The 15522-nt window shown below is 35.5% G+C and overlaps 1 protein-coding gene across 4 annotated transcripts in view; it reads right to left on the bottom strand.

Annotated features, from left to right (window-relative positions):
- The window catches only part of LOC132904648 (GTP-binding protein RAD), an 83013-nt gene that overhangs the window by 18464 nt on the left and 49027 nt on the right, over positions 1-15522 (bottom strand). For all 4 annotated transcript variants that reach the window (XM_060955325.1, XM_060955326.1, XM_060955327.1 and 1 more), the window contains exon 4: positions 11172-11387. In XM_060955325.1, coding sequence (XP_060811308.1) covers positions 11172-11387 — 216 coding nt within the window. The remainder of the gene's footprint in view (positions 1-11171; positions 11388-15522) is intronic.

Genomic DNA, 15522 nt, shown 5'->3' with positions numbered 1-15522 from the left:
AGCCAGCGGGGTCATCGTGCTATTACCCGACTAGTATGCTCATGCACTTCGTCGTAATCCGTGAACACGCACGATTTGTTGTGTCAGCTGTGGGATTAAAGCGGAACCACAGACCGTGATATCGCTATCGGAGACTATGTTGGTTTATAATTTTGTTCAGAAACGATTGACAATCGATCGAGATACGTTAGCCGCTAATTATCCCCGCGTGTTTCGATATCCGACATTCGGCATCGTTCGCATTAAACGGATTTATTTCGTGAATGCATTTAGGGTTGGTACAGTCTAACGTTGAAAACGTTGTTTAATTACTAGAAAAGGGGATGGGTTGGTGAGTGGGAGATTTGTTAGGGGAATGTTGCTAATTAGCAAATGCTTTTAGAAAATACACAGGAATTAGGTATTAATAGAAATGGAAATGTTTATGGAAATTTCAGGAAACGGAGGTGGGAAATTAATTAGAGGAATATCGCTGATTCGTAGGAAAACATTTCTTGGAAATAATAATAGAAATAGGGACGTTTATAGAAATTTAAGAAAAATTCGAAATATTATTATCGTTCGAGTTGATATTTCATCGATTAAAAGAAATACGTTAAATAAAAAGAATCGAATGGGAAAAAAGATTAATTAAGAGAGTATTTGTAATTAGAAAATATTTAAAGGAAAAGAGAAATTAGTTAGAGTCAGAAGAATATTGGTAATTAAAATATTTCGGTGATTAAAAAAAATTCGTATAATCGATCAAACTTAAAAATCATACATATTTTCGAAGATACTCGAACATCTCGAACATCGAATTAGAATATCCAAATAAAATTTCGAAAATTAATAACGATCCTGTTAGAGAATGTAAAATCTCAAATGAGAATATTCTCGTTACTCTGTTCGAGATAGAAGTTTCGATAAAATCTTGTCGAATCGGTTTCATCTGCAAGTTATTGGAAATTATATGCGAACCTTAAACGTCCTTGTACGTCCCCGTTTTTAATATGTGCTTCCAGTGAAATTCTGCAGGATGTGTAACGAAAAATGGATAGCAGGATTCGTAAAGAAGGCAGCCAAGATCGTTACCATCTTTCGAATCTAGGACGTTCGCGCAACAAAGATTTATTCTCGACGTTGGTTTTTGTTACTTGGCAAAGAAACGACCGTCTGTTTTCAATGTGTATCCTTTAGCGATCCTTTCCAAACCAAACGTCTTCGAAGTTTCTTGTTGCACCGTTTCGCGGTTAAGCACTGTCCGAATTAAATCGCTGCCAGTGAAAGAAATACTGCATATTGAGCGTAATGTAATGCTTCTACCAAATGGTAATGTTTAAACGCGAAAAGATAATTCTGTCAGAAGGCTCTGTTGTAAACATAAAATTGCCAATTTTCTCCGTTTTACGTGCGTCGTTGTTTCGTAGAAAACGTAATAATTTGTAATTGTAAATCGTAACTAAGATTAGGAAAAAATGTTACGCAGTCGAGTACGTGATCGAACTTTGAATAGTGTAACAATAATGTAACGATACAACCTTATCGATTATTACGTATGACGAAACAAATAATATATTATAGATTGATAAATTACACAAATAATATAAATTAACGTAGCTGTCTAGTCTAAAAATTCAAACATGGTTTAATTGGAATATAAATTACACGATATAAAAAATTCCATATTTATAATAACGTAACAGGCATAACCATGTAATGCTGTTGTATATTCTACGTGTCGATCTTAATATACTCGTGTACTACTAAACCTACCAGACAAAACCACGAACTCGTTTCACAATTAATCTTCTTTAACGGTGTACCGCAATTCATATCTACGAGAGAATGATGAAGAGATACTTTGCGAGCATCATTGTTGGCTGAGCATAGCGATACGCGTGCAAGAAGTAGCCGTTATGGAAACGATACTTGCTGGCACAAATCCGTCGTTTGTGAGTCGACCAAAGCCTCGCATTAGTCGATTAGATTTAAACGATAATCGAAAAGGCTCTTCAGTATCTGTATTTTAATTAAGCAGATCGAGCTCGTTGCAATCTGAACGAATGAAAAAATGTTATCGAGAAGCTACAAACGAAATCGAAAGTGATTTATGACGAAAGAAGAAGGAAAAGAAGCGTCTCGAGAATATCGAGAGACCTCGAAGACCGACGTTTTAAAAATTATTATTAATATTATTATTATTATAAAAAATTATTACGGAAAAGATTGAAATACTTTTTTCATTTCCGATAAAACCATCAGCGTAAATTCTTCGAAATAAAGGAATCAAAACAGCGGCAATTTCTAGCAACGATCAAACCTCCGCTTTCCTCAGTGCCTGATTATACCTTGTGTCGGATCGCGAGCTAATAAAAATGATTAGTAATTCAATTCCATGAAATCGTATGAAACGAAGGTTATCGAAAAGATATTGTAAGGAGAACCTTGATAAAAAGTATCCGAGAACTAACCTCTTTGATCTCCTGTTTGTAAACTATTTTCCAATATAGTTAATTCTCTAAAATCAAATGCTCATAGAACTTAGACTATAAGAAAAATTTCTAATCTAGTAGCCTTCAAAATTTCTACTTTTTGCTTAACTCTGTAAATACACGTTTTCGTTCGCGATACCTAGAAAGAGAAGAATCAACGTAATTTCGTCTATGTAAAAATTGTCATTGAAACGCGAGGAGCCACAGTGAAATCGTCTCGAAGGAAAGAAGGATAACAATAAAAGATAAATTAAAAACCAAGAACGAAGAATCGAGATTTTCGATGGAGGAAGGACGAAGCTTCTTCTGCAGCGAAGAGAAATAAAATCTGCGACGAGAACAATTTTAATAAGACGCGGACAGACGCGAGCTTTTTAATCCAAATCCTTTCGGAAAGTCCAAAGAAACCGTTTGTCACTATAAATAGCCAGCGAATGAACGTGATGGAAGAACGACTCGCAGGCAATTTCCCGATAACGTCATGGCCGAGTGAAATAGATGCTCGAGACCGGCGTTAGTTGTATAGCGTAATCGTGGCGAAGAGCTGTATCTGTTACAGCAGGTGAAAAGCAAACAGGGTGTCACGACGATATTTCACGTCGCCTGGACGGACTGGCCTGCCTCCTCGACCCAGAAAGCTCTGCAAGTTCCTCCGTTGTTCGTAGCGTCTCAAAAAAAAAACAATCTCAGTGTTGTTACACCCCTTGAAAGCAACTTCACTTTCGTTGTGATCACTGGTCACGCAAACGGAAGATTAGAAATATCCGAAAACGATGATTGGTGACGAGCGAAGAGAATAGTTGGAATTTCCAGGATCGTTGGTGTAGCTTCTGCTTGGCGGTGATCGATTAGGATATAGAGCGTGAAGTAGGATCCGAAGATGGAAATGACGGTATGACGAGAAAAATTGGGATTTTACTTTGATATCCGAAGAGGAAGAATATCGAAAAAACGATCCAGGTAGGTTCAGAGTAATCAATAAATTAAGAGTATTTATGCAAATTTATATATCTTTCTGAATATAAAGTACTAGAACGTAAATAGAGATACTCTTCACGCTGCAAGTATTATAACGAGCAACGTGCACGATAATAATCTATACCATGTTTGATATCGTTCTTTATCTATGGAAGTATAGAAAATTAACTTAAAAAATACACAAAGCTGGTAAAATTAATGTCACCATATAGGTTACCGTAAATATAGATCATTCTTCGCATATTTTTCTCCTAACAATTTCCTGGCCTATTGGCCTACCCTTACGTTTGAATATCCATAGCCGTGTTGTATAAGCTGCCTCTACTTCATTGTCTGCGTAAATGTCACGCCATTAGGGAAAATACGCTCTGAAGATTACGTGGACAAACATATTCATGCTGTCAACAACATTCTCATGGTGCATAATTTGTGCCAGCTTGATATCATTTCTATGGATATTATATTAGGATGCATTTTTCGTTGCGTAGAACGTAGAATTGGCAAAAGAGAAAAGGATTCGTTCCGCTGGAGAAAAAATTCTACGTTAAAAGCTCAATTTTCGAGGAAAACCAAAGTAAATTAACAGATTGTGAATCTTTTTAATTTCTAATTAAGCTTCCTCTCCACAGTGACAAGATAAAAAATACCGGAAAGATAATTGTAGTAATTAAATTTTAATATGATAATTTTATAGTAACTGTATTTTAGTAACTTATTTTACGCTTTTTACGAATACCGCCAAATTTTTAAAATTTTTAGTCCTATCTGATGCCGTGAGATTTTTTAAAACGTTAGCAAACTGGAAAGACGACCATTTTTCAGAAAATTTTGTACGTTTATTACGTTTAAAGTTGCCTTTGCGAAATTAAAATCATTCGTATTCGTTGATATATTATGTGTGTCACATGAAACATTCTGAAATTTCGTTAGCATGGTAACAAATGACAGATATCACGATTATATATGAAAAAACTAAAGATGTACACAAAAAAGATATTTAGTGTAGACGTACATTCTTCAGAGATCAATTATTCGTTTTATCGGTAATCTTTGATACTCGATAGAATCATATTTGACACTTATTATATGCTTAAAACGATCGTTCATGCTGTAGGCTAATTTTTCTACTAAATATATATTTGCAATGAATATTTTGTAATTTCTACGTTATATATTTCCAAACTAGTTTAAAGTTTACAGTCGCATCTCATTACACTGTTAACGTTTCAAAATGTTTCATATAGCACGTACGATTTCATTCTCGCAATATCAAAGTACTACTAAACGATAAGAAATTTAATTTGCTTGGGCCTAATTAATTAGTACGCAAACGCTATACGACGAGCTATATCACTTAAACATATCAATTCGTAACCGATCCAACTACGATCGATGTATTTACAGGATCGCCACACTGTTCGTTTCATCGAAGAAGATCGACTCTTGTCTTTCCTATCGGACGGAATCGAAACAGAAGGTGGATTCTTACGTAAACCAGCGAGGTTTAACGAGCCGCTAGCCGTAACGTGTAAATCGTTGAAATCGTACTCGGATTATTTGTAAAAGAATGGAACGATGCACGCACAGCCGATTTTCCCGTTGGCTAACGCGTTAGATCGGGTCCGAGCGTACACGTTTACAGCCACGTAGCAGCTTTCTCGTGTAAAACGGCTTTTCTTGGCCAAGGGCTGTTAATCGGATACGAACGAAGACCAGTCTGTCAGAACTATAAACCATCTCGCTTATTTTCGTCAAGCGATCTATTTCGAGACACCTGAATCGAGAACAGATCCTGCCGACTTCTATTGTGGGTCTATTATAGTCAACCGCCGATATTTCAGCGAGTTTCATGCTTTCACTATCTTTTCTCTATTGTCAGATACGATTTTAACTCAGATATTGCTATTAATTCCAGAACGACCAGAATTCCTTTTCTTTATCTAATACGCGATCTTCTTTTTATCTATCTATTATAGAGACAATATTTTAATTAGAAAAAATCATAAAAATTGTTAAATCGTTCGATACTCGAATGTGATAAAATAAGCAAGTAAGGTGGAAGTAGAGCGTGTCGTGTATCGAATTTGAAATTTTTCTTTACCATTAAAAAGTATGTTACGTACATCATTTTTTATGGAAATCCCGTAGGATTAATAGGATTTGCTGTATGTTATTTTATTTCTCACGAATTCGCGAGCGTTTTAAATTGTTCCCTCAAATGTATCGAAACGTAACGAGGGTGCGGCGAAGTGGCGAATATCGTATTTCGCAATGACCACCGATGTAAAATCCCTACAGACTAAGTAACTGAAACGTATGTAGAACGGAATAAGTCTGGATTTGGTAATTCCAGAGAGAAGACCGTGCAAGAGAAATATTCCTATTAAACCTACTATAATTCGAAATCCAGTAACCTAACGAGACGATACGTATACACATTTTGATAAACTTAAACTTAAACGCCTAAACGAATCTCGAAACGTGTCAAGATATAAATAAATATAAATATATTATACTACTTAAATAACCCTAAATTTAGTTCTCAAGTGAAATCGAAACGATTCTACGTTCCTTAAATTTTTTTTTCACTCGATCAATCGAGGAAAAGGAAAACTGAGAAATTAGAGATTTAACTTTCAACTTCTGTGAAATTGGGAAAAGCAAGTGTAAAGATACGACGAATATCTTAAGTTTAACGTAAACAGATCCACGAGAGAGTCAAATCGGAGATATTATTTTACTAGAACGCGACTAACAAGACGAAATTCATATTTCGTCGGAACGATCGTGGTTGACGAAATTGATACGCGGGGATCGCCCGAAAAATTCGTAATTTCTATTTTCGACGCCGCTTGTGATTACGCGGAGATTGCGACACGCGGATATTTCCGTGGTGGAAACGCTCGATGCCGAGTTGCACACTGGCACCGCGAAATGAAATAGAGTAGAAGATAGTGTCCGTCGTGCGTTGGGCCATCGACACACTTGCCAGCAAACTCTCATGCAAAATAAAGTCGATGATTCACGTTGGTCTCGCAGTCGATGACTCGTTTTTCGGTTGACCGCGCACGAGCTTAGAAAAACATCGAACGATTGCCCTGACGAGACGCAGTTGCTTGTAAAAGACGGTACAAATGTCGTTTCTCGCAACCTTGTCGCGGCTTCGCTTTGACTTTCATTAGTCTGTATTGGAAACTGAAACGAAGTAGACCATCGAACCTACGTTATTTCTTTTGAACATTTTCTTTTCCAGGATGTAGTCTCAAATTTATAGAAACATATAACGATAATAATATTTCTTTCGCGCTGTCCGAACCTTTTGTTCATACGTGTAACTTCCTTAGCGAAACAATGGAATCGTTAATGATCGATACCTGAATAGCTGCTTAGTATCTGGATTCGCATACTTCTTTTCGTCAGAAAAATATTTATTCTAACCGATAACGCTTATCTCAATAGACAGTCTTTTCGTCCAAATGCTTAAACCGAAAAACAAAATAGTTGCGCTGGCAACATTGTGTAATTGGATTATTGAATGGACGTGACGTATATGTCAATAACAGTGAACATGTTAATTCGTTGTGTATTATATCGAGAATGTATTAATTCGATAAATTCAATAAATTTTCTTAATAACCAATGATACTAATTTCGAAATACATTAATTATAATTTAAGTATAACTCGAACAAACTAAAACGTAATTTACGATAGTTTAATTTCAAAAAGTTACACAAATACATACGCTGATCAATCAGCGTTTCGTTTATCAAATCTCACGCTAAATTTTACACACGGTAGAAAATTCTATTTATATCCATAAAAATAATTTAATTGTTACAATTATCGAAGCATTCTAAAACATATAAAAGAAGAACATCGTCCCATTACAGGTTTAATATCACATATTTCTACCCCTTTATCCGAATAAATAATTACTTCGTCGTTTAATTTCAATTTAATATCAACAAACGTACCTGTTGAAGTTTTATCTCGGAATTAAAAAAGGAAATGCGTGGATGAATGTATAATAGAAATATATTTAAGTAAGTTTAAGTATAAGTACAACGTGTATGCTAGTTCAGATCCGCACGCTGGCAGCGTTACTTTGCAAGAAAATTGCAAAGCCATGGGCCTATGAGTATTTATTTAATTACGAAAAACTGGCCTGTCTGTACCCCGCTGCCCCATTTGAGCAAGGCATGTTCCTAGAAAAAGTTGCGAAGCTGAGTGGCCCTTCAAATTGATTTAGTGCTAAACAAGACTCAACGGCTTCGAGAACTAAGGAAACTAAACACTAGAGAATCCACTTCAACAGTGTCGAACAAACACACCCTTCTACCTATAAAACAACAAATTTGACGTACTACGATGAAAATTCACGAACTCGTCCTCCCCTTAATTGACCAAGACGAACGGCGACGATCCAACATTTTCGCCACTCCCGACCCTTTCCATCCAAAAGCAAAATGATGTACGATAACAAGTAGCTTGCTGCTATCATCTACCGCTAAATCCATTCATCCTTCTTGACATTTCCTTTCTAAAAGCCGTATCAACGAGCGAATTCGCTTTCTCGATCGCGTGGTCAACTCCGGTTCGTTACCAGGCGTTTCATCGCGAAAGCCAAAAATAAAGCTATGCATAACCGAGAAGCAGTCTGAAATCGAGCTACGTTCGTCTGGCGCATTGTCATCGCCATTGTGGCTTCTCCGAGCGAGCGTTGAACGAAACGAGGGAAAAAGGTCGCCGACGCCCGCCAACAGTTATATACAATCGGTGGGAAAACGGAAACCGACACGGTTCGTTGCTTCAAAACGGAGTGAGCGAGGTCAAAATTCGCGATTTCAATTCGGAGCGCGATTTAGAGCCAATGAAACCGAGTGAAACGATCGTTACTTAGATTTTGAGAGACTGACGTTGCGTAATTTGGTAGATTATTATTTCTGACGATAGAGCGCTCGTGAGCGTATCATTTTATTGTTGAAAATGTAAAATTTTGGAATACAACGATATTACACGCATAGGCACAATACTCTTACACAGGCACCCACACAGGCATTTGAACAGGACACTAACACAGGTCATACTCTCATTACTGTATAGAGAGTGGGGTTCAAAATATTTAAGGGATCATGGGTCACTACCTACGTCTAGTCTGAGAGTAACTGACCAACAATTCTTCCATACGTTGTTAATTATATCACTCGCTCATACACATTTGGTTCTGTAGTTCTGTTTAATAAATATCACTGAACATTATTTTAACACAAACATCGTGTCTTCCACAGATTATTAATCTTAACTTTAAGATTGAATTCTAACATAAAAGGATCGGAGATTTTCAACCAGTGTGCGACGAGAGATCTACAGGTGTATCGCGAGAATTTTAAAAAGACGCGATACTTAAATACTTGTATTTAGCATTTATTCAAAAACACTGACGACTGTCAGATTAAAAAATCACAATAGCTGTCCGACGTGAATCTCTGTCTTGAAACAAACAACTTAAACCCTTAACTTAAATTCGTTTGTATCTGATACGGCAATGTAGCCGTATTAAAGTAAATAAATGTATAAAATGTTCAATAAAAATTAAATGGATTAGGGACCCAGGTGCTAGACCAAACTGAAATATTCTATAACGACGTTATACAGCGATTCTCGAGTTAAAGCTGCCAGTCGAAGCTTTCATTAAGTCTGCGAATTATCCACTTCCCGGCTTCACAACCATCTGAAGGCTGACGAGCAGAATAGATCGCGATGTCAATCATGTTTTCATCGTATCACTCACCAACGAATATAAAGACTATACGCAGGATTTTCCTGAGATTTTAGCAGGATTCTGTTCCAGCAGAGATTCTAGGAGTCTCTAAGGATATATAATTTACACTGTACATGTGAATGTGTATGTAAGCGTCAGAGGGTGTCCAGGCCTTAGTTGGAACAAAAGACGATTGGCGGTCGTTTAGAAGCATGTGAAGGAGTCGGTTGACAACAAGCGTGCGTGCGAGTAGGTTTACGAGGTCTTCAGAGTACAAGATACATGTATAACTGTTGTGTGCTGAGTAAAGTAAATTATTTGTATTTCCGAATCCCTCCCATATCTTTACAATAATAAATAAAATTTAAATATACGTAAGATATCAATACTAGTCCAAATAAGCTTCACTAATATCTACTACCTGTCCATTTAGTTTTGTCAACCACTATATATTGCACATAAAAGATATAACTTAGAAAAAAACGAAGCTGGCACCCCGCTGGGGGTAGCCACCCACATGCTATATTTATTTTTATTTTATTTTTTTTTTTTTCTTCACCAACAAGATATAACACTTTACCAAATGTCCATAAGGACAAATTGTAAAATAACCAAAATAAAATAAAAAAAAAAAACTATATATTGCTGTGAGAAATGTTCCACTATCTTTGATGGCTTGGAACAACTTTCATCAGATACATTCTCTAGTTATCCTGACACATGCTATTTCAAATAACATCGTGAATCGATAGAATAAATCGAAGCGTTCTTCTTTTAGCGATTTCATTAAATTTCAATAAAATTTTATTTCTTATTATATATTAACGTATCTTTTGTGCTCATAATACGCGATAGTTGAAATCAGTTTGGGATTCTTCTCGTACTTGTTTCTACGTATTTCCCCGTGGCAAATCAATCAGATAGGAAAGGAACCGAACAAAGGCTTGCTCGGCTCATCAATGACCGTGAAACTCGAGGGTAACTAGCAGTGGGAGGAAGGATTGATGAAAACGGCGAAGAAAGCGGAAGAAAATTGGAAAAACGAGAAACCCAAGGGTCTGAGAACCGAAGAACGGAGAATGGAGTGTTTCTGGGAAGACGGTTAACTAGCATCCTATGGTTCGAAGGTTTGAGAATTGGCTCGTTTTCAGACGCAATTCGAGGTTCGTAAAGAAAAAGTACGGAGAAGATATTTAGGATTTTGTTAGATATGTGTCATATTGGAAAATTTAAGAATAATTCTTAATAATAATTCTGATATTTCGTTTGGTATTCTGAACATATTTTTACGTTGTAAGTTCTTGGGAACAAAAATGATAAAAGTTGATAACAGAGTTACGTTATTCTGAATTTCCAGAGTATACGTATAAGAGGATGTGAAATATCTCGAATGTAAGAATATTCCATGAATAGAATTACATCGAGAGTTATTCAAAGAATTTTACACGTCGGAAATATAAAATCTATGAGACTAGTATAGATTAACTACCGTCGAACATAACATTATAAAACGTAATAAAATCTCAGGCACGTGACTTTCGATTAAACGGATTTTAGAAAAATATTTGTTTTCTTAGAAACAACTAACCTATGTAGAAATATTCGATATTTATAGAATGTGTACGGTCGTAGATTTGTTTTTTTTCCTTAAAATATCCATTTTACGACTTATTCGAAATAAAAGAGAAACGAAGCAAAAGCGATAAGGAAGTTTTTCAGTCGTTTAATTATTTTCTGTAATTACTAATATTCGAACAAAGTTACAAATTTTCATCAAACATCGAATCTCAAATTATCCCTCAGATTCACCGTCGCTGTTACGTAGATACATTCGCTGACGCAATTTATTTCACTTTCGTCAAGTTGGCCAGTATTTTCAGTTTCGTATGTTAAACACGACTCGCTTGCTTTACGAGCAGCAGATACGAGTGCTTGAAAAACACGATGTTACGTTACCTTTCTGTCTGTCGTACGCGTTTATACACTCGCTGGTCATAAATTGGCTGATCAGGGCGGTTTTCCCGACACCCCTTGCACCCAGTATCGCCACTGTATACGAGCTGATCTCTTTCGCAGGCACGGAACGTTTTTCCTCGCCATCTTGTTCCGCAGGTGCCAAAGAGTTCGACCTTGATCTTCTTCTTCTGAAAGAGTCGCCCCTGTTAATGACACCTGCAATATGAAAAAGAAGAAATGGCGTTATTGGAAAGAGTCGTAGTAAAAATTACATTCATCGCCGAGATATAAATATTATAATTCTACATGAAAAGAGATTCTGGAAGAAACTAATTGTCTGTTTATCGCAGTGAAACGAAATATTATTATATTGCAAACTGACGGTCTATATCAACGTGCGAATCTTCTGCTTTTACCTCGAAACGTTAACAACAATGCGGAAATACTTATAAACCGTTCGAATAGAATTTCTGGAAATCTGTAATATTTACACTAATTGTTATTCTATGTAGAATACTAAAATTCGATGACTCATATTAATGCGTGAATTTTGACAATTTAGCTCGAGTAATTAATAATAATTAAGAAATGCTTGTCGTATATTGTTTAGACAGAATTTCTACAAAAAATGGATCGCTAAAGATAATCATTCCGAGAAAACTGTACGATCGAAAGTTTATCGTAAGAGAAAAAACGTATCTGAAATGGAAAAATCACATTCTCCGTGCAACTGTACGATTGGGTATGGTAGAGCAGAATTTTAGCGCGTTCCTCGTCGTTGGAAACGAAAGCAATTGAACCGCTCCCTTCGGGATTGTGCTTGGAAAGCAAGGATTAAATTACGCGGAAGGGACAAAAGTATCCAGAAAATTAACATTTCCGTGAATCGATAGAACTAGAATACCTACAGATGTTCAACTACTACTCTGTTGTTTGAAACGATTGAAACGATCGAGGGGTACGAGCCGGATCAGTGTATCAGTGAATCTCCGTTTTTTAAAGAATGCATTCATTGACAGGAAGTAATTAGGTTTTATGAATTGAGAAAGCGAAAAATAAATTAACATGTAGTTACGTATCGTTACGTTAGTATTATATCGTTTGCTAAAATCTTATCCACGCGAAATCTCAAATTTGATGTTGTATCAACCAGGTACAATTTATTATACAAATGTCCCAACCTTCAAAGCACGATCGATAGAATCTTGAAAGTTTAAACGCTCGTTTAAACTTTCGTGAATCATTAAAATGGCAAATATCGTTCGATAAAATTGCAACATCGAGCTCGTGAAAATCATCAAGGTTGATAGTATTATTTTATGATTTGTAATGAAAAAAAAAAAGAAAAAGACGCGGCACAAATAAGTAAATAAATGTTTCTCGTTTACGATGCGAGTGCTTGAAATACCATTACATATTCATGAGGTTATTGGTTTATCTAACGAAATGGAATTCATTCTTTCCGTTTATTTGCAAATAAATGAAATGATAAAAATACATGATTCCTGGCGCAGAATTTTTGGGTCACGACCATGCGCGTGTGTTCGATGCTGCGAAAAGAATTCAAGGAAATAGATACATATTTTACGAAAAGAAAGATCACCGTATATATATGCGTCTATTACTCTTTATATTTATTCGTATCTTTTCTTTTTCAATGAGAATTAACTGCACATACGCGATTACGGAAATTTAAATTTTTATCGTTCAACCTTGAGTCGTTTAAGAAAGAGAATATATGTATGCTTTCAACATCGATGACCTACATTCGTCTATAGGAAATCCACGTGTATTTTACTTTCGTCGTTTAGTTCCTTTCTTCTTATACACCTGAACAAATAGCTTACCATTTTTAGCTTGCCAACTATTTCGTTTTTAGCACTCCTGGAATAAATTGTTTCATATTGTTAATCTATCAAATTCTTTTCTAGCAAACTACTGTTTAATCGATTAAATTAATCGAATATAGCCTTCTCTATGTCCCGAGTATCAAATTTAAACTTTGCTATCTCCTTTAATATATAATTAAAGGGCAATTAAATATCGCAATAACCAATAATTAAAATATCAAAACTATTCGCAAACTCAATCTACTACGTATTTATAGGTAAACTATTCTGAAATTCTATCTTTAAATCTTTTTCCATAAACTATTCATCCCGAGATTCCCTTTAATCTTAAATCTAAAATAAATATGCTTTATAGAAACAAGGGAGAGGCTTGAATAATTTAAATTACACTTCGTACGAATAAATTTAAAAATTGCCATATATCTTGAAGAAATCTTCGGGGAAAGTAGTACAAGATAGTACGTAAGCGTGCTTACACGAGGTTAAGCCTACTTGTCAAGCGAAGCTGATCGTGCTCGACCATATCTCTTCCTGTTTCGTTCGAGCGTGTATCTAAAAATACGCTTGAAACATGTATCGGAACAATATGCAAGTCAGCGAGCAATTCGTAGATTGAATTGCGGACGTCTATGACAAATGGACATAGCGAAATTAAACGGAGGACTGCCTTCGCGAAGCACTGGCCCAATAAGAGTAACGTTGGCTTCGGTACGTCAAATTCAAAGTTGTTAATTTTCGATTAATACGTGGAAATTCAAGGTGTCTTATCATCAATACGAAACATAAAGCGAAAAGAGGTTCATCAATGAAAAATTAAAATATTTTTATTCGTTAGCTTGTAGTTCATTAGTTTGTCGATAAAAATTACTATTGACATAAAAATTCGTGAGAATTTATGAGATTCTAATTACACGTTAATTAAATCTCGTAATATTACTGACACCTAATTTCATTAATTGGTAGAGCTCATATTATTATGCAATCTTCGCGATTATTGTAATGACTCGCTTCTGAGAAAAGTATTCGATTACTATTTACTTGTACCTTTGCTTCGATATAGATCCAGTTACATTTGCAAAATTAATCGTCGAACCGGATGAAGGAGAAAGGACGAAATAAAAATTCTTTCTGATTTAGAATATGACGATAGCAGTGATATCCAAAAAAACAATATCCATTGCATGTATTAGCTCTTGATTCGTTATTAATCGTTGATCGTCACCCTCGGTCGAATTAAAAATCGCTTGTGACTACAGGATTACAGAATAAAAAGAATTAAAGATTTGAAAAATGTTTGAATTGGAAATTCTAGCAAATTGTTTGAGAATTTAGTGCGGTATCTGTTATAAATGGGGCCATCAAACGTTTAACGATGGTGGAATTGCTTGGTCGTAATTGAATACAGACTGTCGTCGCCAGAGAAGCGTTACGAAGTAAAAGTCGATATCCACGTGTGGTCCTGCGAAATGCGCAGTTACGGGATTTCAGCGCAGAAACGGTCGATCGATATGCGTAGTCAGCTATTTCGCTAATAATATTGCAACGCCGTTGAATCGGTTTCACGCGTCTGAGATTGGCGGGGAAATTAACGAGATTGGACCACGGCAAACGTAAAAGTCATCCGACATTTGATTTTACCTGAATGTGAAACGTCGTCTAACTTAAATTAGGCTGGTCATGTCAACCAAATAAAAAAAATGTTTAATTTATTAAGAAACTTAAATTTATCTTAACCTTTGTTGGTTTGCTCGTTTGCCTATTTATTTATTTGTCGTTTTTATATTTAACACAAATTTTATTTAAAAAATTGTCACTACATTATTATTGCTACTTAACGATTTAATTAACAAAAAATACATCAAAATTGCGTATTATATTCGTAAAAGTTTTTACCATGATTTCTTTAACGTAGAGAAATAATTATTGAATTTCTAAAATTCTGTGTTACTAAATTGTTGAAAAAATAATTAATGCGCTACAATTCGATGATATAATTATGCAGAAAAAAGTAATGGGAAAGCGATACCGTGAGAAGCCTCGAGCCAAATTCGATATATGTAACGAGTACGTGATATTGTACTTACACGATGTAGGTATTATTCGCGTCTCCAAACTGAATTCTAATGTATCAACCAAAAAATCCGATGCTAATTTCAAACGATCAACAACAACCGCGTTCGAAAATTCCAACAATGCAATCCAATAGGTAGTTTAGCTCTTACCAGACTACCATTACAAGACATATCTGTATCGCGTGAAACAGCTTCTAAGCGTAGAGACTAAAATTTGTAAGCGTTATAAAATCTTAATTAAATATACGAAGAATAAAAACTAGTTTTACTGAAAAATTCGAAGGACCGAATGCTTGAATATTTGAATATTCTAAAATCCAAAGATCTTAAAACTTCGAACTTTTGATATTTCGAAAAACGAAGCTGCTAAACGTTTTGTATAAAAATTGCTATCACGAATTATTTCGAACCTTTTCTAATTATCAGAGC

The sequence above is a fragment of the Bombus pascuorum genome, chromosome 2, assembly GCF_905332965.1.
Source record: "Bombus pascuorum chromosome 2, iyBomPasc1.1, whole genome shotgun sequence".
In the NCBI taxonomy this organism is placed as follows: domain Eukaryota; kingdom Metazoa; phylum Arthropoda; class Insecta; order Hymenoptera; family Apidae; genus Bombus; species Bombus pascuorum.
This window is presented reverse-complemented; position numbering and strand designations above follow the sequence as displayed.